The sequence below is a fragment of the Carcharhinus amblyrhynchos genome, chromosome 16 (genome assembly GCF_965287045.1).
Source record: "Carcharhinus amblyrhynchos chromosome 16, sCarAmb.v2.hapA, whole genome shotgun sequence".
NCBI classification, from domain to species: Eukaryota; Metazoa; Chordata; class Chondrichthyes; order Carcharhiniformes; family Carcharhinidae; genus Carcharhinus; species Carcharhinus amblyrhynchos.
The window spans coordinates 9,563,599-9,589,099 of record NC_137339.1 but is presented as its reverse complement, the minus strand read 5'-3'; the positions used below and the strand labels follow the sequence as shown (position 1 = coordinate 9,589,099).

The following is a 25,501-nucleotide window of genomic DNA, read 5'->3' as shown; positions in this document are numbered from 1 at the left end:
TAAGTGCTCTGCTGTTGCAGTTGAAATTTTCAACTCTCAAAAGATTTTCAAAAGCATCATGAAAGATTGACAGACGCCCAAGTTCCGTCACCACTCCACCCCCTCAACACTCTTGCATAACAAAAATCTTACCCGAGTTCAGTTTTGAAATTTTTGATTTTAACCCTCAGCCGCAAAGGCATTTTTGAGGGAGAGAATTCCATATATCCTGATATACCGGACCTCAGATGATTCAGGGGTTCAGGTGAGGGTTAAAGGTCAGATTGGAGTTAGAGGTGGCGTTGTAAAGTAACTCCTCGCATGGCAGGCAGTTAGAGTGGGAGAGATTCCTGGTCAGTCATGGGATGGAGAGAATCCATAGCTCCCAGGTTACAACATGGAAAACTGTATGTTGTGACAGCAACTCAGACACTCTGGGCAGGATTTTCCAGCTGTACTCACCCCAACGTTGGAAAATCCCACCTGGAGTCAATGGACCTTTGTGTATGTAGTCCATGTCCTGCCTGCTAAGATTTCCCTGGTGGGTGGGATGGGAAAATATCACCCTCTGAATGAACTGAATCACACAACACCATGCCCTGACAAGAGAAATCCAGACTGGAAACATTCGGTCTATCTTCTCTCCACAGAAGCTGTCAGACCCGCTGAGAATTTTCCAGCATTTTCTGTTTTTGTTTCAGATTCCAGCATCTGCAGTAATTTGCTTCTGTCTTGTTATTTGGCTGGTGTGAGGGATGATTATTTAAATTAAAGCCCACCTTTTGTAAACAATGATTTGAACTGGTGCAAAATTTAAAACTTCTTAAATAAAGAATGGGCCTCTAACATTGGCAATGGTTTTACATTTCAATCCACCTGGTTGCTGCTTCCTATCTGATGCATCTAACCAGATATCCTCTTTCCCTCTCCACCTGTTACCTAGGGTGACACGGTAGCACAGTGGTTAGCATTGCTGCCTCACAGCTCCAGGGACCTGGGTTCGGTTCCCAGCTTGGGTCACAGTCTGTGTGGAGTTTGCATGTTTTTCCTGTGTCTGCGTGGGTTTCCTCCCACAGTCCAAAGATGTGTTGTTAGGTGCGTTGGCCATACTAAATTGCCCCTTAGTCTTAGGGTAAACACATGGGGTTATGGGACAGTAAGTAGTCTCACAACACCAGGTTAAAGTCCAACAGGTTTATTTGGTAGCACTAGCTTTTGGAGCACTGCCCCTTCATCAGTGATGATGCTCTGAAAGCTCGTGCTACCAAATAAACCTGTTGGACTTTAACCTGGTGTTCAAAGACTACTTATTGTGCCCACCCCTGTCCAAAGCCAGCATCTCCATATCTTGGGGCTATGGGGACAGGGCCTGGGTGGAATTGTGGTGGGTGCAACCATCGATGGGCCGAATAGCCCTGTAGGATTCTATCTTTTTGCACCTTCAGCATTTTCATAGCCTCCTCCCCGTTTTATTTTTTTGGGGGGGAAGTGGTTGTGGAGAAGGAGTGCAAGTTTTGTTTATTTTTAATTGTGGCAGAGATGCAGGTGGAGTAACCAGAGTCACTCACCTCCCTCTGTCCCCTGTTTCCTGGGGTCGGGACAAGAAAGAAAGAGAGAGACACACACACACACACAGGAGAGGCGGGGATGTCGCCACAGTGACTCAAGCATTGCTGTCCAGATTGTGTTCCCTCCCCATTTTCTGCCCGTCCCTCTCAGTGACGCAGCAGCTGAGTCGGAGGGAGAGTGGTTCAGTTCCTATCAGAGGGGGAAGCAGCAGCAACAGCAACAAAAAACGTGGAGTCAGACAGACGAGAGACAATAACATCGCCACCCCATCGATCCTAGGGACTTCCCATCGCTGTGCGGTCGGTGAGTCTGTGTGGGATACATTTTGTATCAATGTAGCCAGAATGGAATATTGAGGAGTGGATACATTGAATTGGATACATGTCCCCCCCCCTCCCCATTCATTGCAAATGTATCCATTTCCCCCCGTAGCAATCAAGAGACTAGTTGAATGGAAATACTTAGGCTTTTAATTTAAAGGCAAACCCTTGCACAGAAAGATGCTTTTGGCCCAGGATAGATGGAGCAATTTGTAGGGAGGGAGAGACGAGGCAAAGACAGCAACAGCTCCATCCAGGATCGCACCGACACACACTGTGTATTTTGCTCTCTCTGTGTGTTGCTGGGGGAGGACGGGGGTTTTGTCCAGAGGAAATGGATGGGGAGGGGGGGTTAGCATCTCAATGACTGAGTGGCTGATGAATTTCCCCCCTCCTTCAGTTGCACTCGTCCGCTTCTCAGTCGGAAATTAACAGCAGACGGGAGGGAGGAAATGGACACGCCAGCCCGGGGTAGAAAGCTGTAAGGAGGGCGGCTGGGCTCCAGAGCCTGCCCTGCAATGTTGTGCAGGCAGATCTTGGATGTGATTCAATCTTGTGTTGTAGCAGAGGCACGGCATAATGTTATTCTCCCCTCTCTCTCTCTCCTTCCACCTTTATCACAGTAGCTGAGATTACCAAGGACACTGACACCTAGTGTGTGCACAGTGACACTCTCCTGTCCTGTGATCACGCAGCTTCCTAAACTCCCGACCAGCTTCAAGGAGCTGTAAATTCTAGCCTCCTTACAGTAATAATTAGATCTGTACCAGAGTCCATCTCAGCACCTTGACCTTCTTCGGAGGACTCGCTGCTGAAGGATACAGTTGTCTTTGAGATGGTTAACAAGTTCCCCCCCGCTGTCTCGGGAGTGGTTGAGTATTTTTGCTCGTGAATGAGGAGCCGGTTGATGCTCTCGACAAATGTTGGAGAGGCGGGGGCTCTGTGACACAACAGTTGGTCAAGATAGCAGTGATAAAATAGAACCATGAGCACTTGGAGTGTCCTACAACATCTCGGCTGATGTTATTCCATGATCAGAGGAGGTTTACTAGGCTGATACCAGAGTTGAGGGGGTTGAGCTATGAGGAGAGGCTGAATAAACTAGGCTTGTACTCGTTAGAGTTTAGAAGAATGAGGGGAGATCTCATTGAGACGTATAAGATGATGAATGGGATGGATAGGATAGAGGTGGAGAGACTCTTCCCGCTCAAAAAAGACAGTAGGACTAGGGGGCACAGCCTTAAGATAAAGGGGGGGCGGTTTAGAACGGAGTTGAGGAGGAACTTCTTCACTCAAAGGGTGGTGAATCTCTGGAATTCTCTGCCCGTTGAAGTGGTGGAGGCTGCCTCGCTAAATATTTTTAAGACGTGGGTTGATGGGTTTTTGATAAGAAAGGGGATTAAGGGTTATGGGGAGAGGGCGGGAAAGTGGAACTGAGCCACGACAGATCAGCCATGATCTTATTGAATGGCGGGGCAGGCTCGAAGGGCTAGATGGCCTACTCCTGCTCCTATTATGTTCTTATGTTCTTATCAGGAATCAAGGTGGCACAATGGTTGGCACTGCCACCTCAGCACCAGGGACCCAGGTTCAATTCCCAACTTGGGTCACTGTCTGTGTGGACTCTGCATGTTCTTCCCGTTTCTGCATGGGTTTCCTCCAGTTGCACTGGTTTCCTCCCTCAGTTGAAAGATGTGCAGGTTAGGTGGATTGACCATTCTAAATTGCCCCTTAGTTAGTGTCTCAAGATATACAGGGTATTGCTGGGATAAATACATTGGGTTACGGGGATAGGGCCTGGGTGAGATACCCTGTCAGAGAGTCTGTGCAGACTTGATGGGCTGACTAGCCTCCTTCTGCAGTACATTTTTTGGGAGCAGATAAGTAACTACTTTTTCAATCTTGTGGTTTGCTCACTGACTTATAGAATCTTACAGTGCAGAAGGAGGCAATTTGACTCATCAAGTCTGTACCAACCACAAACCTACCCAAGCCCTAACCCTATAAGCCCATGCATTTACCCCAGCTAGTCCCCTTGACGCTGAGGGGCAATTTAGCAGGGTCAATCCACCTAACCCACATGTCTTTGGACTATGTGAGGAAATTGAAGCTTCCGGAGGAAACTCACACAGACACGGTGCAAATTCCACACAGATAGTGACCCGAGGTTGGAATCGAACCTGGGTTCCTGGCGCTGTGGGGCAGTAGTGCTAACCACTGTGCCACTATGTTGCCCTGTGTTGGCTCTTGGCCAGTCTATATCTTGATTTTAAAACTCTCATCCTTGTTTTGAAATCTTCCCACCCCTGCCCTCTCTCCTCCAGCCCCACAACGCCCCCCCCCCCCCCCCCCCCCCCCCAAGACTATCAATGCTTTGCTCATTCTGGTCTCTCGAGCATCCCTGATTTTTAATCCCTCTACTTCCAGAGCCCTAAGCTCTGGAATTCCTTCTCTTCACCTCCCTGCTATGCTGTCCTCCTGTAAAGCTCTCCTTAAACCCTCTCTTTGATCGAGTGTTTAGTACCTTAACCTAATATCTCCTCCCTGTGGCCCAGTGTTATTTGTTTTCTAACACCCCGAAAGGTGTAGTGTTGCGCCAAGGGTGCTATATGAACATAAGTTGTTGTTGTGATCAGGAGGCATTAACAGGGTGGGTGGGAGTGAACAGTAAGTACGATCTCCGGTTTATTGTATCATGTGACAAGTCGGTGATAGAGGAATTTTATTTAGTTATTCATAAAGGTATAATTAGATAAACGTCTAGGCATCACTTAATTACATACGCATCCGTGTTTTGTTCTTTGCCTCGGTGCTGCTGTTAACATTGTGTAGGGGCAGTCATCTTCAGCAGATTATGGGTCGCAAGGCAGAAATTTTTCTCCGGTTGGCAGCTACGAAAATAGCAGCGCACGTCTAAGAACACTCTCCCAGTCAACGTTGTTTACTTGATTTTTGCTTCGATGAAATGCAGTCTCGAGGCCAGGCTCAATGAGAGCGATGCATTATAAATTCAGTATCAATTCACGATAATGCTTCATACATTTTTAAAACCACACAAAAAACTCTTCCTCCCCCGCTCCCAGCCAGGGAGTAGCTCATGTTTCAGTTGTACCAAGTCTGGTTGCGCAATGATACAATGGATAGCACTGCTGCCTCACAGCACCAGGGACCCGGGTTCAATTCCAGCCTCAGGTCACTGTGTGGTGTTTGCACGTCCTCCGGGTGCTCTGGTTTCCTCTCGCAGCCTGAAGATGTACAGGTTAAGTGGATTGGCCGTGCTAAATTGCCCCTTAGCATAGGTTTGAGGGTTAGTTGGGTAAATGTGTGGGGTTATGGGATAAACCAGATTAAGAGTCAGTGCAGACTCAATGGGCCAAATGGCCTCTTTCTGCATTGTAGGGATTCTATGATGCTAATGAGTGCAGTCTCTCGTAACAAATTTCTATGATTTTATAATTTTTAAAGTCCTTTTTCATAGAATTCCTACAGTGCAGAAGGAGACCATTTGATCCATCAAGTCTGCACCAACAACAACCCCATCCAGGCCCTATCCCTGTAACACCTGATATTTAGACTGACGCTGAAGGGCAATTTAGCTTGGTCAATCAACCTAACCCACACATCTTTGGAGTGTGGGAGGAAACCGGACCACCCGGAGGTAACCCACAGAGACACAGGAAGAACGTGCAAACTCCACACCGTCACCTGAGGCTGGAATTGAACCTGGCTCCCTGGCGCTATGAGGCAGCAGTGCGAACCATGCTGCCCGTGGCAGAAACTGATAAAAAACACTAACATGGGCTGCTCCTGTAGGTGGGATACAGAAAAGGAGCTGAGAGCCATGGGCTGTGAGGGCCACTCCTGGAGAATTTGGCCCATAACAGGATTAGATGGACAGAATTTGTCCGTGGCCTATGCTCTTGTCAATGAGTGAATGGGCTGAGAAGAACAAAGAAAATTACAGCACTGGATCAGGCCCTTCAGCCCTCCAAGCCTGTACCGACCATGCTGCCTGACTGAACTAAAACCCCCAATCCTTCCGGGGATCACATTCCTCTATTCCCATCCTATTCATGTATTTGTCAAGATGCTCCTTAAAACTCACTATTGTATCTGCTTCCACTACCACCCCCAGCAGCGAGTTCCAGGCACCCACCACCCTCTATGTAAAAAAAAAACTCACTGTAAGAAGTCTCACAACACCATAGTAAACTATCAAATAAACCTGTTGGACTTTAACCTGGTGTTGTGAGACCACTCTGTTTCTTGATTTCCCTTGCCTTCTCAAAAGCTAACCCTGTGACCAGCCTTTTGGTCACCTGTCCAATTGTCTCCCTAATGTGTCTTTCTGTGAAATTTAGCTTGAAAGCAGTGTTGTGAAGTTTTACTTTACCATGGCGATCACAGTCTGGAGGAGGCCATTTGGCCCTTTGAGCCTGCTCCGCCATTCATCATGATCATGGCCGATTGTCCAACTCAGTCACCTAATCCTGTTTTCTCCCGATAACTTTTGATCCCATTCACCTCAAGTGCTATATCTAGCCGTCTTTTTGAATACATTCAATGTTTTGGCATCAACTACTTTCTGTGGTAATGAATTCCACAGGTTCATCACTCTTTGGGTGAAAAAAACGTCTCCTCATCTCCATCCTAAATGGTCTACCCTGAATCTTCAGACTGGGGCCCCTGGTTCTGGACTCCCCCATCATCAGGAATATCCTTCCTGCATCTACCCTGTCTAGTCCTGTTAGAATTTTTTACGTCTTAGATCCCCCCTCATTTGTTTGAACTCCAGTGAAAACAATCCTAACCTAGTCAACCTCTCCTCATACATCAGTCCCACCATCCCCGGAATCAGCCTGGTAAAACTTTGGTGCACTCCCTCGAGAGCAAAAACATCCTTCCTCAGAAAAGGAGACCAAAACTGCACACTGCTGTGATCAGAATTGAAACGCTGCGCCGTGGCAACCATCCACCCGATTACCAGAACACAGGTTTGGGCTTTAAACCTCAGTATGTATAGTCATTGCAGCTTTCAGATCCTTAGCTTATAGTGATCTTATTACCATAAGCTATCTTATGTCACAAACCTGATGACTGTCATAACTTTCCCCTCTCCCTGTATGTGCATCTTCTGCGTGGAGTGTCGCACACAAAGGGGCAGTCATCTCAAAGAATGCCATTGATGCAAACTTTAAGTTATGTTTATTTATTAGTCACAAGTAAGGCTTACATTAACACTGCAATGATGTCACTGCAAAATTCCTCTCGTCGCCACACTCCGGTTCAATGCACCTAAACCAGCATGTCTTTCAGACAGTGGGAGGAACGCGGAGCATCCAGAGGAAACCCATACAGACACAGGGAGAATGTGCAGACTGCACACAAACAGTGGCCCAAGCTGGGAATTGAACCTGGGTCCCTGGCACTGTGGGGCAGCGGTGCTAACCAGTGTGCCACCGTGCTCCCCAAAAAGTTTACACTGAACCAACAAGGAATTGAACCTGGAATCTTGTGATCTGTAGTCAGACGCATTGTTTGTTGCGCCACTAGCCCACGTTTAGGTACAAGGAACAACTCAATGGTAAATACGTCACCCTATTTATACAAAATAATAGTCAATGGCCATGTGCTGCTTTCATCTAAGTTTAGAAACCTAGGAACTGGAATCAGCCATCCAGCCCCACGAGCATGTTCTTTGACTCAGTGAGATCATGGTTGACCCATGACCTAACTCCACATTCCTGCCTTTGCCCCTTATCCCAGAATAACTCTGGTTAACAAAAATCTTTCAATCGATCTCCTTTTTAAAAGTAAAATTGACCTAGCACTAGTCCAAAGATATGCAGGTTAGGTGAATTCATCATGCTAAATTGTCCCTTTGATGTGGAGATTGGGTTGGATTTGGGGGGTAAATACATGGGATTGCAAGGATAGGGCCTGGGTAAGATGCCCTCTTGAAGAGTCAGTGCAGATTTGATGGAACGAATGGCCTCCTCCTGTACTCTTGGGATTTTATGATCAGTTGCCATTTGCAGAAGAGAGTTCCCAACGTGTACCAACCTTCCCGCATTTCTAACTTCATTCCTGAATGATCTGGATATAATTTTTAGATTATGACCCCTAGTCCTAAACTCCCCAACCAGCAGAAATCACGTTTCTCTATTTATCCTATCGATTTCCCTCAGTACGTTGAAAACGTGGGTCCAATCACTCCTTCACCTTCTCGAAAGTGTTGGAGGTTTACAAGCAGTTGTCAGTCTGGGAAGACATTCCCAGGAAGAGAAATATCCTCCAGTTGGCCCTCAGATGTACCCAAGAACAATTAGTTTTAATTAGCTAAAACATGTCCCTGCAGCAGAGAATTGTTGAAGCACCGAAGGAGGCCTTTTGGCCCGCTGTGTCTGTGCTGGCCCTCTGAAGGAGTAATCCACCTGTTGAAATTCTCCTGTCGCCCTGCAGAATTTTCCTTTGCAGATGATGATCTAATTGATTTGATGAAAGTGTCAGTTGACCCCTGTTCCCCAGCACCCTCAGGCAGTGTCTTCCAGATCTTAGCCATTCACTGTGTAAGAAGTTAATCTTGTGCTGCCATCGCTTCCTTTGTCAATCGTCTTAAATCAGTGTCCTCTGGGTCTTTGACCTTCCATCAGTGGGGCCATTTTCTTTCCACCTACTGTGTCGAAACCCCTCTTGATATTGAATACCTCCATCAAATCTCCTCTTAACCTTCCCTTCACCAAGGGAAAGAGACGCAACTTCTCCAAACTTTCGATAATTTGGCCTCATATGGATGTGAAGGAATCAACTTAACAAAATAATACATGATGCATTACAATAATCCTCTCCGCACAACACGGAATGATCTCTGATTTGCCACCAAGGACCTAGCAAATATATTAAAAGAAGAATATTGGCCATCCACTGTCTGGCCTAGTTTTGTAGCTGTCACTTTGTGGACAGCTGGCCAGCCGCTGAGAATGATGAGATATTCCTGCTCCGCTCAACCCGACTACAAAATAACCACGTTTGATTTGTTAGTGCTTCTAGTTTAAGGCTTTGGCCCTCACTGCCTCTGAAGGAAGCTACATGGATTGGCACGGTGGCACAGTGGTTAGCACTGCTGCCTCACAGCGCCAGGGACCCGGGTTCGATTCCCAGCTTGGGTCATTGTCTGTGCGCAGTCTGCACATTCTTCTCGTGTCTGCGTGGGTTTCCTCCCACAGTCCAAAGATGTGCAGGTTAGATTGAATGGCCGTGCTAAATTGACCCTAGTATCAGGGGGATTAACAGGGTAAATATGTGAGGTTACGGGAATAGGGCCTGGGTGGGATTGTGATAGGTGCAGACTTGATGGGCTGAATGGCTTCTTTCTGCACTGCAGAGATTCTGTGATGTTTATCTCCACCTTTCCTTTTAGAATTGCACAGAAACAGGCCAACAGGTCCCTGCTGGTGTTCGTGCTCCACACAAGTCTCCTTTCATTTTGCTCCATCTTATTCTATCATCAGATCCTTAAATTTTTTTGTCTTTCTTGTTGATATCTAGCTTTCCCTGAAATGCATCTGTGCTAATTATCTGATGGTGTGGATGATGCAGCGCTCTGAAAGCTTGTGCCCTGTGCTACCAAATAAACCTGTTGGTCTTTAACCTGGTGTTGTGAGACTTCTTACTAATTATCTGAGCCACTGCTGGTGGTATCAAGGTCCCATTCTCACTACTCTGTCTAAAGGAGTCTCTCCTGAATTCTCTATTGGATTTTTTACCATCTCTATGTTTCTGGCCTTTTGGACTCACAAACAAGGAGAAGCTTTTTCGCTATGTTGACCATACTGAAACCCTTCATGGTTTTAAACACCTTCCTTAACCTAAAGTTAAAAGGAGATGTGAGAGGCAGCTTTTTTTACACCGAGGGTAGCAAGTGCCTGGAATGCGCTGCCAGAGGAGGTGGTAGAGGTGGATATAAGAACAATGTTTAAGAGGCATCTTGACAGAGACATGAACAGGTCGAGAATAGAGGAGTACGGACTGCATAGAGGCAAAAGTCTTTGGTTTAGAAAGGTGTCAGTACAGGCTTGTAGGGCTGAAAGATCTGTTCCTGTGCTGTACTGTTCTTTGTTCTTCTGTATGTTTTGAACCAAGCCATTGACCCCTATCCTCCTCTAACACAGTGTTTCGTTTAATTATTCTCTTGTGACATTGGGACATTTTACAAAATTAAGGGCGCTTTATAAATGCAAGTCTTACATTTAGTCAGGGAATCTACGTTGCACCCCAGCCATATTTTTTAATATTCAGTCATGAGTCATGGACATCGCTGGCTGGCCAATATTTATTGCCCATCCCTAGTTGCCTTTGAGAAGGTAGCGGTGAGCCAGCTTCTTGAATCGCTGCAGTCCACGTGCTGTGGGTTGACCCGTTAGGGAGAGAATTCCAGGATTTTGATCCAGTGACAGTGAAGGAACAGCGATATATTTCCATGTCAGGATGGTGAGTGGCTTGGAGGGGAACTTGCAGGTGGTGGTGTTCCCATGTATCTGCTGCCCTTGTCCTTCTAGATGGAAGTGGTCGTGGGTTTGGGTGGTGCAGTCTAAGGATCTTTGGTGATTTGCTGCAGCGCATCTTGTAGATAGTACACACTGCTGCTACTGAGTGTTGTTGGTGGAGGGATTGAATGTGTGGTGCCAATCAAGTGGGCTGCTTTATCTTGGATGGTGTCGAGCTTCTTGAGTGTTGTTGGAGCTGCATCCATCCAGACTAGTGGGGAGTATTCCATCACACTCCTGAATTGTGTCTTGTAGATGATGGATAGGCTCTGGGGGTGAAATCATGATCATTTCTTCCTGGATTGGCCTTGCCCTGGCTGTGAGCTACCCTCTTGGACCTTACAGGCCTTACCTGCCTCCCTTCGCTAACTTTGATGTTTAATAGCGGGACCCTTGATATTTAGGTAATTCCCCAGGAACTAACTGACTCAAAGCGACCACTGATATTTGGAAGCTTGATATTTTCTGATTGGATACAAGCCGACTGATGGAGAGAGCTATCGAATCTCAGGCATTTCTGAAGCATTGACACTTCTGTATGTGATGATAGAAGGTGAGAATTTCTATTTGAACGGTATTGTAAAGATGGGAGGGAGGCAGCTTGTTAACAGCACACACCCCAGGGAGCAAGTTATAAAAATGAGAAAGGAACTGTCACTGACAATGAGTTAAAATAACGTCAGGCTGAATGGTTCCCTTCTGTATTAACATCAGTTGTATGTGTATATATATCAGCTGGTTGCCGTCTCCTTTTGTGAACATATACACAGACTGTATTATCGACTCAGGTCACTGACTCCCTCCTTCGGAATACCCAATTTTATATATGACATCATTGTGTTCTGCACCTTGTCCAAAACAGTAAGAAGCCTCACAACACCAGGTTAAAGTACAACGGGTTTATTTGGTAGTACGAGCTTTTGGAGCATTGTTCCTTCATCAGGTGCGTGATGAAGACTCACCTGATGAAGCAGCAGCACACTGAAAGCTCATGATACCAAATAAACCTGTTGGACTTTAACCTGGTGTTGTCAGACTTCTTACTGTGCCCACCCCAGTCCAATGCCGGCATCTCCACATCTTATCCAGAAGAGCAGCGAGGGAGATAGTCTTATAAACTTGCTTAATTTCACATTATGCCTGGAAACGCATTGTGTCCTAGCTTTGAACATGTAATGCTCTTTTTTTCATTCATTTGTGGGACATGGGCATCACTGGCTGGCCAGCATTTATTGCCCATCTCTAGTTGCCCCAGGGCAGTTGAGAGTCAACCACATTGCTGTGGCTCTGGAGTCACATGAAGGCCAGACCGGGGTAAGGACAGCAGATTTCCTTCCCTAAGGGACAACAGTGAACAGACGAGTTTTTCCGACAATCAACAATGGTTTCATGGTCATCAGTAGATTCTTAATTCCAGATATTTTTTATTGAATTCGGGTTCCACCATCTGCTGTGGTGGGATTCAAACTTGGGTCCCTAGAACATTAGCTGAGCTTCTGGATTAATAGTCCAGCGACAACACCACTAGGCTCGCACCTTCCCTTAAACATCAACAGAGGGATATTGAGTGTGTGAGAGAGAGAGATGGAGAAATTAATTAGGTATGAAACTTTGTGTGTTCTGACAAGTGGAAGGGGGACATGTCAAAATATGGAGTGTTATTAACCTTCAGAGAGAGAGAGGTGGAAAGAATTCCCTCCCTAACGGCATTGACAATCAGAGGGGTAGGGAAAGATGGCAATAAGTTTAATTTCTATAGTATCTTTCAGTACCTCAGAACATCCTAAAGAGCTTTGTGACCAACAGCATAGTTTTGACATGTCATCACCTCTGATTCCCCTTTGCTGAATAAGGCTTGCTGGTTATTCTGCAGGGTCCCTTAAGATAATTCCATGGCCCCGCACGCTTGTACCTTAAAGGGTACATTGGTTGTCCGTGGCCTGTTTTTCACCGCGCCTTGGATTGTTGGGCAGCCATAGAAACCAGAAGCAGGAGAAGGCCATTCAACCCTTTGTGCCTGCTCTGCCCTTCGTTGTGATCATGGCTGATCATCCGACTCAATAGCCTGATTCCTGCCACACACCGCTCCCCCCCCCCCCCGCCCACATATCCCTTAGAATCATATAATCCCTGTTGTGCAGAAGGAGGCCATTTGGCCCAACAAGCCTGAGCAGCAACAGTCCCACCCAGACCCTATCCCCATAGCCCCAAATATTTACCCTAGCTAGTCCCTTTGACGCTGAGTGTCAATTTAACAGGGCCAATCCACCTAATCCGCACATCCTTGGACTGTGGGAGGAAACTGGTGTACCCAAAGGAAACCCACACAGATGGGGGAACCTTTCATAAGAACATAAGAAATAGGAGCAGGAGTCGGCCATCTAGCCCTTCGAGCCTGCCCCACCATTCAATAAGATCATGGCTGATCTGTCATGGCTCAGTTCCACATTCCCGCCCTCTCCCCATAACTCTTAATCCCCTCGCTTATCAAAAACCCATCAACCCGCGTCTTAAAAATATTTAGCGAGGCAGCCTCCACCACTTCAACGGGCAGAGAATTCCAGAGATTCACCACCCTTTGAGTGAAGAAGTTCCTCCTCAACTCCGTTCTAAACCGCCCCCCCCCCCCCCCTTTATCTTGAGGCTGTGCCCCCTAGTCTTACTGTCCTTTCTGAGCGGGAAGAGTCTCTCCACCTCTATCCTATCCATCCCATTCATCATCTTATACGTCTCAATGAGATCTCCCCTCATTCTTCTAAACTCTAACGAGTACAAGCCTAGTTTATTCAGCCTCTCCTCATAGCTCAACCCCCTCAACTCCGGTATCAGCCTAGTAAACCTCCTCTGCACTCCCTCCAAGGCCAAAATATCCTTGCGTAAGTGCGGCGACCATAGAATCCCAACAGTGCGGAAGGAGGCCATTTGGCCAATTGAGCCTGCACTGATGACAATCCCACCCAGGTCCTGTCCTATCCCTGTAACCCCACATATTTACCCTGCTAGTCCCTCTTAGGGGCAATTTCTCATGGCCAATCAACCTAATCAGCACATCTTTGGACTGTGGGAGGTAACTGGAGCACCTGGAGGAAACCCACACAGACGTGGGGAGAACATGCAAACTCCACACAGACAGTGACCCAAGCTGGGAATTGAACCTAGATCCCTGGTGTTGAGAGGCAGCAGTGCTAACCACTGTGCCACCATGCCCGCCCCTTTATACGTAATACCTTTTTGATTGCTGTCATGGAATAGTTTTTTTTGGAAGGGATTACCCATTGATGTCACCAATCCTTTTGCCCAGAGAAATGTGTTCTTAATAGTGAAACATCGTTTGACCTTGTATGAATTAATTGCATAAAGGATAGATGTGTGGTTAATCCCGGATCACCTTGTGTACCAAACAACTGGAATCAAAATAAATAAAAGGTGTGGATCTATGTGATTGCAGGTTATTTTATCTAGTGAGTAAATGTAAAAGAAGGAGGATTTAATAAGTTTGTTCCAAAACATTTCAGAATGCAAATGACACCCAGTAGACCCTCTGTAATTCTGAACTTCAGCCCTAGAGTAGGTTTTAAGGATGTATGTAATAAAGATCCCAAATCACAGAATCATCATCGAATCATTGAATCCTACAGTGCAGAAGGAAGTCATTCAGCCTATTGAGTCTGCCACAATCCCAATCCCAATAACCCCATTAATTTCCCCTATCTAGTCCCCCTGACACTAAGGGGCAATTTAGCAGGGCCAATCCGCCGAACCAACGTGCCTTTTGGACTGGCAGGAAACCGGAGCACCTGGAGGAAACCCATGCAGATACAGGGAGAATGTGCAGACTCTGCACAGACAGTGACCCAAAGCCGGAATTGAACCTGAATCCCTGGTGCTGTGAGGCAGCAGTGCCACTGTATCGGCAAATGTTTCCCCGATGTAAAAGTGACCATATTTTTATACGTTGATGTGAAATTTCCGTCTCACAGAAACTGTTGTGAAAAATTGAATGAGTCAGGCCTTCTGTGGGTGAAGACTGTTGAAGGGAATGTGGGGAAGTATTTTATCAAAGAATTCCAGTTTGTTCTCATTTAAAAAACATCATGTCTTTTCAGTGGCATTCTGCTGGGATCAGGGTTTTAGTAATTTGCAACTGGAATAACCAATTACAAAATCTAATCCTCAATTTGTAATATATGGAAATGACTTGGAAGAAAGTGTAGCTGGTCTGATTAGCAAGCTTGTTGATAATACTAAGATTCCTGGAGGTGCGGATAGTCAGAGAATACAGCAGGATATAGATAGACTGGAGAATTGGGTGGAGAAATGGCAGATGGAATTTAATCCGGGCAAATGCGAGGTGATGCATTTTGGTAGATCCAATTTAGGTGGGAGCTACAAAATAAATGGCAGAACCATCAGGAGTACAGACACTGGGTGTGCAGGTCCATGGATCCTTAAAAGTGGTAGTACAGGTGGAAAAGGTGGTGAAGAAAGCATATGGCATGCTTGCCTTTATTGGATGGGCATCAAGTATAAAAGTTGGCAACTTATGTTACAGTTGTATAAAATGTTGGTCAGGCTACATTTGGAATACTGAGTCTAATTCTGATGACCACACTGCCAGGAGGCTTTGGAGAGAGTACAGAAAAGGTTTACCAGAATGTTGCCTGATATGGAGGGTATTAACTATGAGGAGAGATTGAATAAACTGGGATTGTTCTCCTTGAAAAGACAGAGGCTGCGGGGCTGATAGAAGTTTATAAAATTATATGGGGCATGGATATGGGGAACAGTTGGAAGCTTTTTCCCAGAGCAGAAATGACAATCACAGGGGGGCACTAGTTCAAGGTAAGGGGTTCAGTGGAGGTGTGCAGAGGAAGGTTTTTTACACAGAGGGTGGTGGGGGCCTGGAATGCACTGCCAAGTGAGGTGGTTGAGGCAGACACATTAGTGATATTTAAGACTTATCTGGATAGACACATGAACAGATGGGGAAGGGAGGGTTACAGGTGGTCGGTCTAGATAGGACAACATGGTCGGCACAGGCTTGGAGGGCCGAAGGGCCTGTTCCTGTGCTGTACTGTTCCTTGTTCTTTGTTTATTTTGTTGCCGAATTCAGTCCTTCACTTGGAAGGAAATGGATGGAAAAATTTAGTGTCAGAGTGATGATGTTCTCACGTCTCTGTAGGGGATGGATTTTGTAAGGTTTGTTCTGCTGGGAACAGGTGCGTGTTTATCCAACAGTGAATGGAGAACATTTCCGTTTACCACAGGAACAAACGAGAGTTGCCGTGCCCCGATGGTGTTAGATACCAAGAACATCTACCAGTCTTCAGAGTACTAGCCTTGGTCCCTGGATTACTAGTCCAGTGACCTTACCACAGCACCACTATCTCTTGTTTCATGACCCTCATGTGCTTCTAAACCAAATAAATATCTTTGACATGTAGTCACTGTTGTAATGTAGGAAAGAGGGCAGCCAATTTACGCACAGCAAGTTCCCACAAATAGTAGCATTGAGATAATACTCCAGTGTGGCACTGTGGCACAGTGTTTAGCAGTGCAGTCTCACAGTGCCAGGGACCCCGGTTCATTTCCCAGTTTGGAGTGTAGAGTTTGCGCATTCTCTTCGCATCTGCGTGGGTTTCCTCCCACAGTCCAAAGATGAGCGGGTTAGGTGCGTTGGCCATGCTAAATTGCTCCTTAGTGTCGGGGGACTAACTAGGGTAAATGTGTGGGGTTATGGGCTGGGATTGTGATCGGTGCAGACTCAATGGGCCGAATGGCCACCTCCTGCACTGTAGAGACTCTATGAGAATGACCAGATAATTTACTCCGTTGATCTTGGGAAAGACTCAGTTCATCTCAAGTCCCTGATGTTTTGAGTCCTTTATAATAACAGATTTGTGATCGCAATCAGAAACCATTACTGGGCCTCTTGGGCTGGGGATCCAACATGGGGATAATCCTCCCCATTTCAGGCATTGAAAGCATACGGCTAGTGGGTGCACCTCGCAATGCCCGCTCTTTGTGCCATCCTTTACTTCACACAATATTGGCATTTTGAAACCTTGCTGAATCTTGTGCATTTGCTGCTGATGACCTGTGATACACTATGCACCATCTGAACTAATTACTGCCCTTAACACAGTAAAACATTCCCAGCTCCTTCGCAAGGACAATTATCAAAACCACTTTCACAGCATTCTACGTATGGAGATATTAGGACAGCTGACCAGAGTATCGTATTTAATGGAGAGAAGAGTTGAGATGAGGTGGAGAGGTTCGGGGAAGGAATTCCAGAGTTTAGGGCTTGAGTAACAGAAGGCCTGGCCACCAATTCTGGAACAATGATAATTGTTATACCAAGAACTTCTACCAGTTTCCAGAGTAATAGCCTTGGTCCCTGGATTACTAGTCCAGTGACCTTACCACAGCACCACCATCTCTCATTTCATGGTCCTCATGCTTCTAAACCAAATAAATACTTTGAAGTGTAGTTACTGTTGTAATGTAGGAAAGAGGCAGCCAATTTACGCACAGCAAGCTCCCACAATAACAATTGTCAGTGGTCAAGAGGCCAGGGTTGGTTGAGGGCAGGGGCCTCGGAAGGTTGTAGGGATGGAGAAGCTTTCATAGATGGGAAGATATGGAAGGAGTTGAATCTGGGGAGACTTACATTTCCCATATTAAATGATAAAGAACAACACAGCACAGGAATAGGCTCTTTGGCCCACCAAGCCTGTGGCGATACACTGCTCCTATCCCTCGGATCTCCTCCCATTGTCAGTTTATCAAGATACACCTTGAACGTTGCTAATGTGCCTGCTTCCACCACCTCCACTGGCAGCAGGTTCCAGGCACCCATCACCCTCTGTGTGAAAAACTTTCCCCCCTCTCATCTTAAACCTGCGCCCTCTTGTGGTTGACCTTTCCACCCTGGGGAAAAAAGCCTCTGACTATCCACCCTATCTACGCCTGTCATCATTTTGTAGACTTCCTCAGCCTCTGCCTTTTCCAGTGAAAACAATCTGAGTTTATCCAACCTCTCCTCGTATCTGAAAACCCTCCAGACCAGGCAACATCCTGGTAAACCTTCTTTGCACCCTCTCCGAAGCATCTACGTTCTTCTGGTAGTTCTTCTGGCAACCAGAACTGCGTGCAATGATGCATGAGGCAGACAAAGCATGTGTTTGTGTGTATTTTCTATAATTTACTTTTCCTGGAACATGAAGCCAGGGGCTTATAGCTTGAGGGATGCCGCTCCATATCAAGCATGGCTGTCCAGGATCTTCTCTGTAGGAATGGTTTGCAGGTTGACGATCATCCTGTTTGGCTGTGTTATTAACACACCTTCAGCTGCATCAAGTCCTGGGGTGGAACTTGAACCCAGTGCTTCTGGCTCAAAGGCAACTAACACTCTGCCACCAGACCTCCCTGAAATGAGTGTTTGACAGTTGTTGTCAGAATCCACTGTGCCTGAGAGAGATTCTCTGAGTGTCGGAGATTCGGAAGCGTTTAGTTTCACAATACAGGAGTGTTGTGTTGACATCCACTGGCACATTTATTCCAGGGGAGCGTTGATGAAGGAACAAAGCCATAAATTGTACTTCCTGTAATGACTCTCGAAAGCACCGCAGTGATAATTCTAGTCAAGAGCAAGTTGTAGTGTTGTGTTGAAAGCAAATTATTGCGGATGTTGGAATCTGAAACCAAAACAGAAAATGCTGGAAAATCTCAGCAGGTCTGAGAGCGTCTGTGGAGAGAGAATAGAGCCAATGTTCTATGGCTGGATGACCCTTTGTTATCTGGCCAATAACTTGGATATCGTAATGAAATGTGAATTTTAATGTAAATTTTCTGATGACAACTTGGAGAGTGTTAGGGAACAGAAAGAAAGATTAAAGAATAATTTGGACCTAATTGGACAGACAGACTGCAGATACGGAGTGGCACTGTGGTTAGCGCTGCTGCCTCACAGTGCCAGGGACCCGGGTTCGATTCCCAGCTCGGATCACTTACTGTGTGTGGAGTCTGTACATTCTCCCTGTGTCAGCGTGGGTTTCCTCCGAGTGCTCCGATTTCCTGCCACAGTCCAAAAGATGTGCTGGTTAGGGTGCGTTGGCCATGCTAAATTCTCCCTCAGTGTACCCGAACAGGCGCCAGAGTGTGGCGACTAGGGGATTTTCACAGTAACTTCACTGCCGTGTTAATGTAAGCCTAGGTGTGACACATATAATAAATAAACTTTAACTTTATACAGCACTGCTGAAAATAGTTTTGTGGTGAGTAGCGTGGATTTGCATGTATAAGGTGTCAGCTAGAGGAGAATAAAGAATAAAACCATCTGTTGACGAGTTTAGATGGTGTGGGGGTGGGGTTGCTGATGTGGAGTATAAATATTCTCGTACACTACTTGGGCCGAATGGTTTTGCGCTGTACACTCTACGGAAGCATCTTAACTATTATAATGAATGGGTTTGACTTGACGGAGAGGGACTGAGAGTAACTAATCATTTCCAGTACCTGGCCACCGTCCCAAAGCAATATTTAAAAATAAAAGCGGAAAGCGTGGATGTATACAACCAGACGACAGAACAGTGCCCCCAAAGAGCTTTCAAGTGGATTGCTCAGTCTTTCCTTTGGTATTTTGTTTTCCATTCCAGACAACAAAATTAATCCCGAGTGTCAAGGGATTGTGTTATGAGGGAGGATTAGAAAGAGTTATCCTCTCTCATGTTTGGAAAGGACGTACCTTATTGATGTGTGTGGATAAAATAATCTGGAATACCCCAACAACAGCTTGTGTTTATATCGCACTTTTAATTCATTTACGAGATTTGCACTTGCTGACGAGGCCAGCATGTGTTGCCTGTCCAAGCTGCCCTCGAGAAGGTGGTGGTGAGCTGCCTTCTTGAATCGCTGCAGTCCGTGTAGGGTAGGTACATCCAAAGTGCAGTTAGGGAGAGAGTTCCAGGATTTTGACCCAGTGACAATGATGGAACAGCGATTTTATTTTCCAAGTCAGGTTGGTGAGTGGCTTGTAGGGGATCTTCCCAGTGGTGTTGATCCCATGTGTCTGCTGCCTTTGTCCTTCTAGTTGGCAGTGCTCATGGATTTGGAAGATGCTGCCTAAGGAACCTTGGTGAGTTCCTGCGGTGCATCTTGTAGGTAAGGTCATAAGACATAGGAGCAGAAGTAGGCCGTTTGGCCCATCGAGTCTGCTCTGCCATTCAATTAGATCATGACTGATCTGATATCTCCACTTTCCCCCCCCATCCCCAAAACCCTTGATTCCTTTACTGATTAAAAATCAGTCTATCTCAGCCTTGAACATGCTTGACGACACAGCCTCTACAGCCTTCTGCGGTAACGAGTTCCACAGATTCACTACCCTCAGAGAAGAAATTTCTCCTCATCTTAAATGGGCAACCCCTTCCTCAGAGATTATGCCCTCTAGACTTTCCCACAAGGGAGAAAACTTTTCAGCATCTCCCCTGTCAAGCCCCCTGAGAATCTGATATGTCTCAATAAGGTCACCTTTCTCCGGTGAGTACATGTCCTGCCCACTCAACTCTTCCTCATAAGAAAATCCTTGTGAACCTTCTTTGGACTGCCTCCTATACCAGTATATTTTTTCTTTGTTAAAGGGACCTAAACAGTCCACAGTATTCTAGGTGTGGTCTAACTAGTGTCTTGTATAATTTTAGCAAGACTCCAATTTTTATACTCCATTCCCTTTGAAATAAAGGCCGACATCCCATCTGCCTTCCCAAGTACCTGCTGAACTTTTATGCCAGTTTATGCACGAGGACCCCCAAATTACTCCGCATCCTTTCTCTGTTTAAATAATATTCAGCTCCTTTATTCTTCCTACCAAAGTGTATAAGTTCACATTTTCCTACAATACATTCCATTTGCCAAGTTTTTTGCCCTCTCACCTAACCTGTTCATAACCCTCTCATAGAATTCCTACAGTGCAGAAGGAGGTCATTTAGCCTATTGAGTTCGCACCAATGACAATCCCACCCAGGCCCCATCTCCATAACCTCATGCTGTTACCCTAGCTAGTCCCCCGACACTTAAGGGCAATTTAGCATGGCCAATCTGCCTAATTCACACATCTTTGGAGGAAACCAGAGCACCCGGAGGAAACCCACACAGATGCGGAGAATGTGCCAGACAGTGACCCAAGCCAGGAATCGAACCTAGGTTCCTGGTGCTGTGAAGCAGTAGTGCTAACCACTGTGCCAACGTGCCACCCTGTATGGACTCTTTGTATCATCCTGACCACTTATCTTCCCACTTATTTTTGTGTCACAATCCACAATCCCACCCAGGCCCCATCCCTGTAACCCCACATGTTTCATCTGCTGGTCCCCCTGACACTAAGGGGCAATTTAGCATGGCCAACGCACCCAACCTGCACATCTTTGGACTGAAGGAGGAAACCGGAGCACCCGGAGGAAACCCACGTAGACATGAGGAGAACGTGCAAACTCCACATAAACAGTGACCCAAGCTGGGAATGAAGGCCGGGTCCCTGGCAGTGTGAGGCAGCAGCGCTAACAACTGTGCCCAAGTCACTGGGACGAATGGCCTCCTTCTGCACTGTGTGATTAACGCAGGCAAATCGCCCAAGCTGCTAATTAGGAGAAACTTCCTCATTCAGCGAGAGTTAGAATGTGGATAATAAAAGCAAAGCACTGCAGATTGTGGACAGTTTCTGGATAAAAGCAAATTGCTTGTGGTTGCTGGAATCTGGAACCAAAAGAGAAAACACTGGAAAATCTCAGCAGGTCTGGCAGCTCCTGTAAGGAGAGAAAAGAGCTGACGTTTCGAGTCCAGATGACCCTTTTAGGGGGTGGACATTTTCTGTTTTCTTTTAGTTAGATTGTGGAGGTTGCTCTCTTGGGGAGTATTCAAGGTGAACAGTGCAGATGTTTTACAGGGAAACCAGATAGGTACAGAAGCGAGAAAGGAATGAAATGATGAGTTAAGAGGAGGCTCATGTGGAGCAGAGGCCTGTGCGCCAAATGGCCTCTTTCCTTTACGCTCACCGGATCTGGCAGCATCCTCTGTGGAGAGATACGAACAGATTTAATGTTTCAAGTGGGTGACCTTTCAAGAAATGATGAAAGGTCATTGGCCTGAGGAACTCTGTTTTTTCTCTCTCTGCCTCCACAGATGCTCTCTCACCTGCTGAAGCATTTTCCAGCGATTATTTCTCTCCCTTAATCTCTGCTCTGCTTCTGACACACAATTTATCCAGTTCCTGCCGAGTCTTAGCCCAACAGCAGCAAATTATGTTTGGTAAGTGACAGGTTTTTATGTGTCAAACTTGTTTGCATACTTCGTGGCTTGAGTTGAGCATTTGCCAAAATTAAACCTCCTGCCTTGTGGCTGTCTCAGACTGAAGTTTTATTCAACGTACAGGTCCTCCGGCCAACTGAAGCTCCCAACTCTACATACAGTAGGATAAACCAACAGTCTGCTTGCTTCCTCTGGCAGCACAGAGCTATGTAAGACGGTTGGTACCAAATCAGATTAGTTTGCAGTGTAAACAACATGCAGCTTAGGGGCTGGGTCCTGAATCAAAATAGATTACACCACAAGCTGTGTGTGGATGTCCAGATGGTTCAGTGCTGTGTGGTGACATGCTGCCTGTGTCCCTTTGCTCACTGACTTACATCGGCTCTTGGTCCGTAACATCTCAATCTTTAAATTCCGATCCTTATGGGCTGGCACGGTGGCCCAGTGGTTAGCACTGCTGCCTTGCAGCATCAGGGACCCAGGTTCGATTCCGACCCCGGGTCACTGTCTGTGTGGAGCGTCTGTGTGGGTTTCCTCCCGGTGCTCCAGTTTCCTGCCACAGTCCAAAAATGTGTGGGTTAGGTGGACTGGCCATGATAAATTGCTCCTTAGTGTCAGGGGGATTAGGACTGTAAAGGATTGTTGTCAGTGCAGGCTTGATGGGCCAAACGGCCTTCTCCTGCACTATAGAATCTATGATTATGATCCCTTCCACAAGTGTTCTCTCCCTCTAGCACCTACCGACAGTGGCACAGAGTGCATCATCCACAAAATGCACCGCAGCAATTCACAAGGCTCCTTGGGCGGCATCTTCCCAACGCACTATCATTACTTTCTAGATTGGAAGGACAAGGGCAGCAGATACGTGGCAACACCACATCCGGAAGTTCCCCTCCAAGTCACTCATCATCCTGACTTGGAAATATATCGGCCGTTCCTTCACTGTCACTGGGTCAAAATCCTGGAGCTCCCTTCCTAATAGTGCTGTGGATGTGCCTGCACCTCAGGGACTGCAACGATTCAAGAAGGCAGCCCACCACCATCTTCTCAAGGGCAACTAAGGATGGGCAACGAATGTTGGCCAAAACAGCGATGCCCACATTCCCATAAATGAATTTTTAACAAAAGATCAAATCCCTCCCTCCCAATCTCTGTAATTTCCCTCAGCCTCACAGCTTTTGAGATGTTTATACCTCCCCAGTTCTGTTCACTTTAGCATTCCTGACTATGTTCACTGCGTCATTAGCCATACTCCCAGCTGCCTAGGCTGATAGCTTTGCAATTTCCTCCTGGAACTTCTCTACCCCTCTGTCTTTTTTTTAATGAGACATTCCTTCACACCAACCTCTTTGACCAAACTTCAGCTGATATCTAACATCGGCAAAATGTTGTGGATGATGGACATTGAAACAGAGAATGCGGGAAAATCTCAGCAGGTCTGACAGGGAGAGAAAACAGTCAACATTCCAAGTCCATTTGGTTCTTTATCAGAATTAAAGAGAAGGAAAATCTAGCATAATATCTAACTTGCAGTCTGTTCCAGCTACAACACAATATCAAACACGATTCCACCACAAAATACATTTCCCCCATAACAATCCCCCTGGGACCATTCCCTCCGAGATAGCCTTGTCCACTGCACCCAACTGCCCATCCCCTTCCCACTGCACCCTCCCTTGCAATTGCGGACGGTACCACACTTTCCCTTTTACCCCCTCCATCCTCACCATCCAAGGCTCCAAACACTCCTTTTGGGTTAAGCAACACTTCACTTGCACCTCCTGCAGTTTGGTTTCATTATATTCCCTGCTCGCAATGCTGCCCGCTCTAGGCTGGGAGGCCAGATGCAGACTGGCAGACTGCTTCGCTCAGTCCGCAAGCATTGCCGCCAACCTTCCCGTCGCTTGCCATTTCCATTCAGCACCTCGCTCTAGTGCCCACGTGTCCATCCTTGGCTGCAATGCTCCAGTGAAACCCAACTCAAGCTGTAGGAACAGCACCGCATCTTCCGATTAGTCATATCACAGCCGGTGGGACTCAACATTGAGTTCAACAACTTTAAACAGTGACCTTTCTCCTCCATCATAACCTTTTATTATACCTCATACACTCTTTCCCCATCTCCCAACCTCTGCACCTGATCATCTGTCTCTTGTTCTTAAAACTGCTGCACTTTTATTGCAATCACTTTTAACCACAGTGTGATATCTAACAGATTTTCCCTCTCTCTGCTCTGTCAAAGAACCAAATTCGAAATGTTAACTCTATTTTCCCCTCCCTGCAGAGGCTGCCAGACCTGCTGGCTCTTTCCAGCATTCTCCGTTTGGCACGGCTAATACCTCCTGAGATCATTTAGGAGTGGCAAGTTGGCACAGTGGTTAGCACTGCTGCCTCACAGTGCCAGGGACCCAGGACGCGGGCCGTGGGTGACTGTCTGTGCGGAGTTTGCACATTCTCCTCATGTCTGTGCGGGTTTCCTCCTGCTATCCAAAGATTTAATTATTTATTACTGTCACAAGTAGGCTGACAGTGAAAGAGGCCATTTGGCCCAAGTTTGCCTGTGACAGTACTTTGTTTATTCATTAGCATCACAAATGGATTAACATCACATTAACACTGCAATGAAGTTACTGTGAAAACCCCCTAGTCGCCAAACTCCAGCATCTGTTCGGGTGCATTGAGGGCGAATTTAGCACGGCCAATGCACCTAACCAGCAGATCTTTCAGACTGTGGGAGGAAACCCACGCAGACATGGGGAGAGCGTGCAGCCTTCACACAGACAGTGACCCAAGACGGGAATTGAACCCGAATCCCTGGCGATGTGAGACAGCAGTGTCAACCGTTATGCCACTGTGCTGCTCGTGTGGGTTAGGTTGAGTGGCCATGGCAAATTGCCCCTTAGTGTCAGGGAGATTAGCGGGGTAAATACGTGGAGTTACGGGGGGGGGGGAAGGGCCTGGGTGGGATTGCTGTCGGTGCAGACTCAATGGGCCGAACGGCGTCCTTTTGCACTGTAGAGATTCTGTGAGCGGAAGTAACGCTTGCCGACTGAGCGAAAAGTGTTCCATAAAGCGGTCACCCGTTTCTGTTTTAAATGGATGGACACCCAGTTGTGTCTGAAGGGAATTAGAACTTCCTCAACATCTTTAATCGGCAGTTACGGCTGAGACCCGATGATGGAAACGACGCTTTAGGTTGGAACCGTCCCAGGCGGCTGTTTGCTGTTACAGGTGAACCACCTGTAAACCTGGCTACAAGCTGACAGCTGCAGCTCCCGACAGCAGGTTCCAAAAGAGGATTGATTTCAACCGGGAATATAAATGGAAAATGCTGGAAGCCCCGCAGCTGTGCCGAGAAAGAGAGGAAAATAAAACACCATTTCAGGGCTTTGACCTTCTGTCAGAACCGGGAGAAGCTGGAGATTTGATGATTTATAAACCAGCACAAAGATCAGGAAGCTAAATAAAGTTTGAACTCTCTTCGGATAAATAGTCGATTACACATTAAAACTAAACCCCCAGGAACCCACCGCAGCATCGCGGAATCAAAGTTTTACAGGATAAGAGAAAACTGTTCTGTCGCGTCTTTCTCTAAGAGCTTAAGAAACAGGGCGAGGCCATCCAGCCCTTCGAGCCTGCTCTGCCGTTTAAAAGATGAAGGTAAAGTTGCCTTAGTCCCACATGACACTGGGCTTTGCGGGGGAGAGCTGACTGGTGTGATTTAACCTGAGCGGCACCACATCTCAGGCGAGGGGCAAGGTTGACATGGTCGGGCCTTCG

At 46.6% G+C, this 25,501-nt stretch overlaps 1 protein-coding gene across 3 annotated transcripts in view; it reads left to right on the top strand.

The window, feature by feature from the left end:
* Positions 1-1,686: 1,686 nt before the first annotated feature.
* Positions 1,687-25,501, top strand: part of LOC145353823 (protein NDRG3-like) — a 100,555-nt gene continuing 76,740 nt past the window's right edge. The window contains exon 1 of one of the 3 annotated variants that reach the window (XM_080204665.1): positions 1,687-1,851. Coding sequence is in view for 2 of the 3 variants with exons in the window: in XM_080204664.1 (XP_080060790.1) it covers positions 25,376-25,381 (6 nt within the window). In the remaining variant the exon portion in view is untranslated. Of the gene's footprint in view, positions 1,852-25,264; positions 25,382-25,501 lie in introns of those variants that run through there. The other 2 variants (XM_080204664.1, XM_080204666.1) reach the window with 2 other exon arrangements.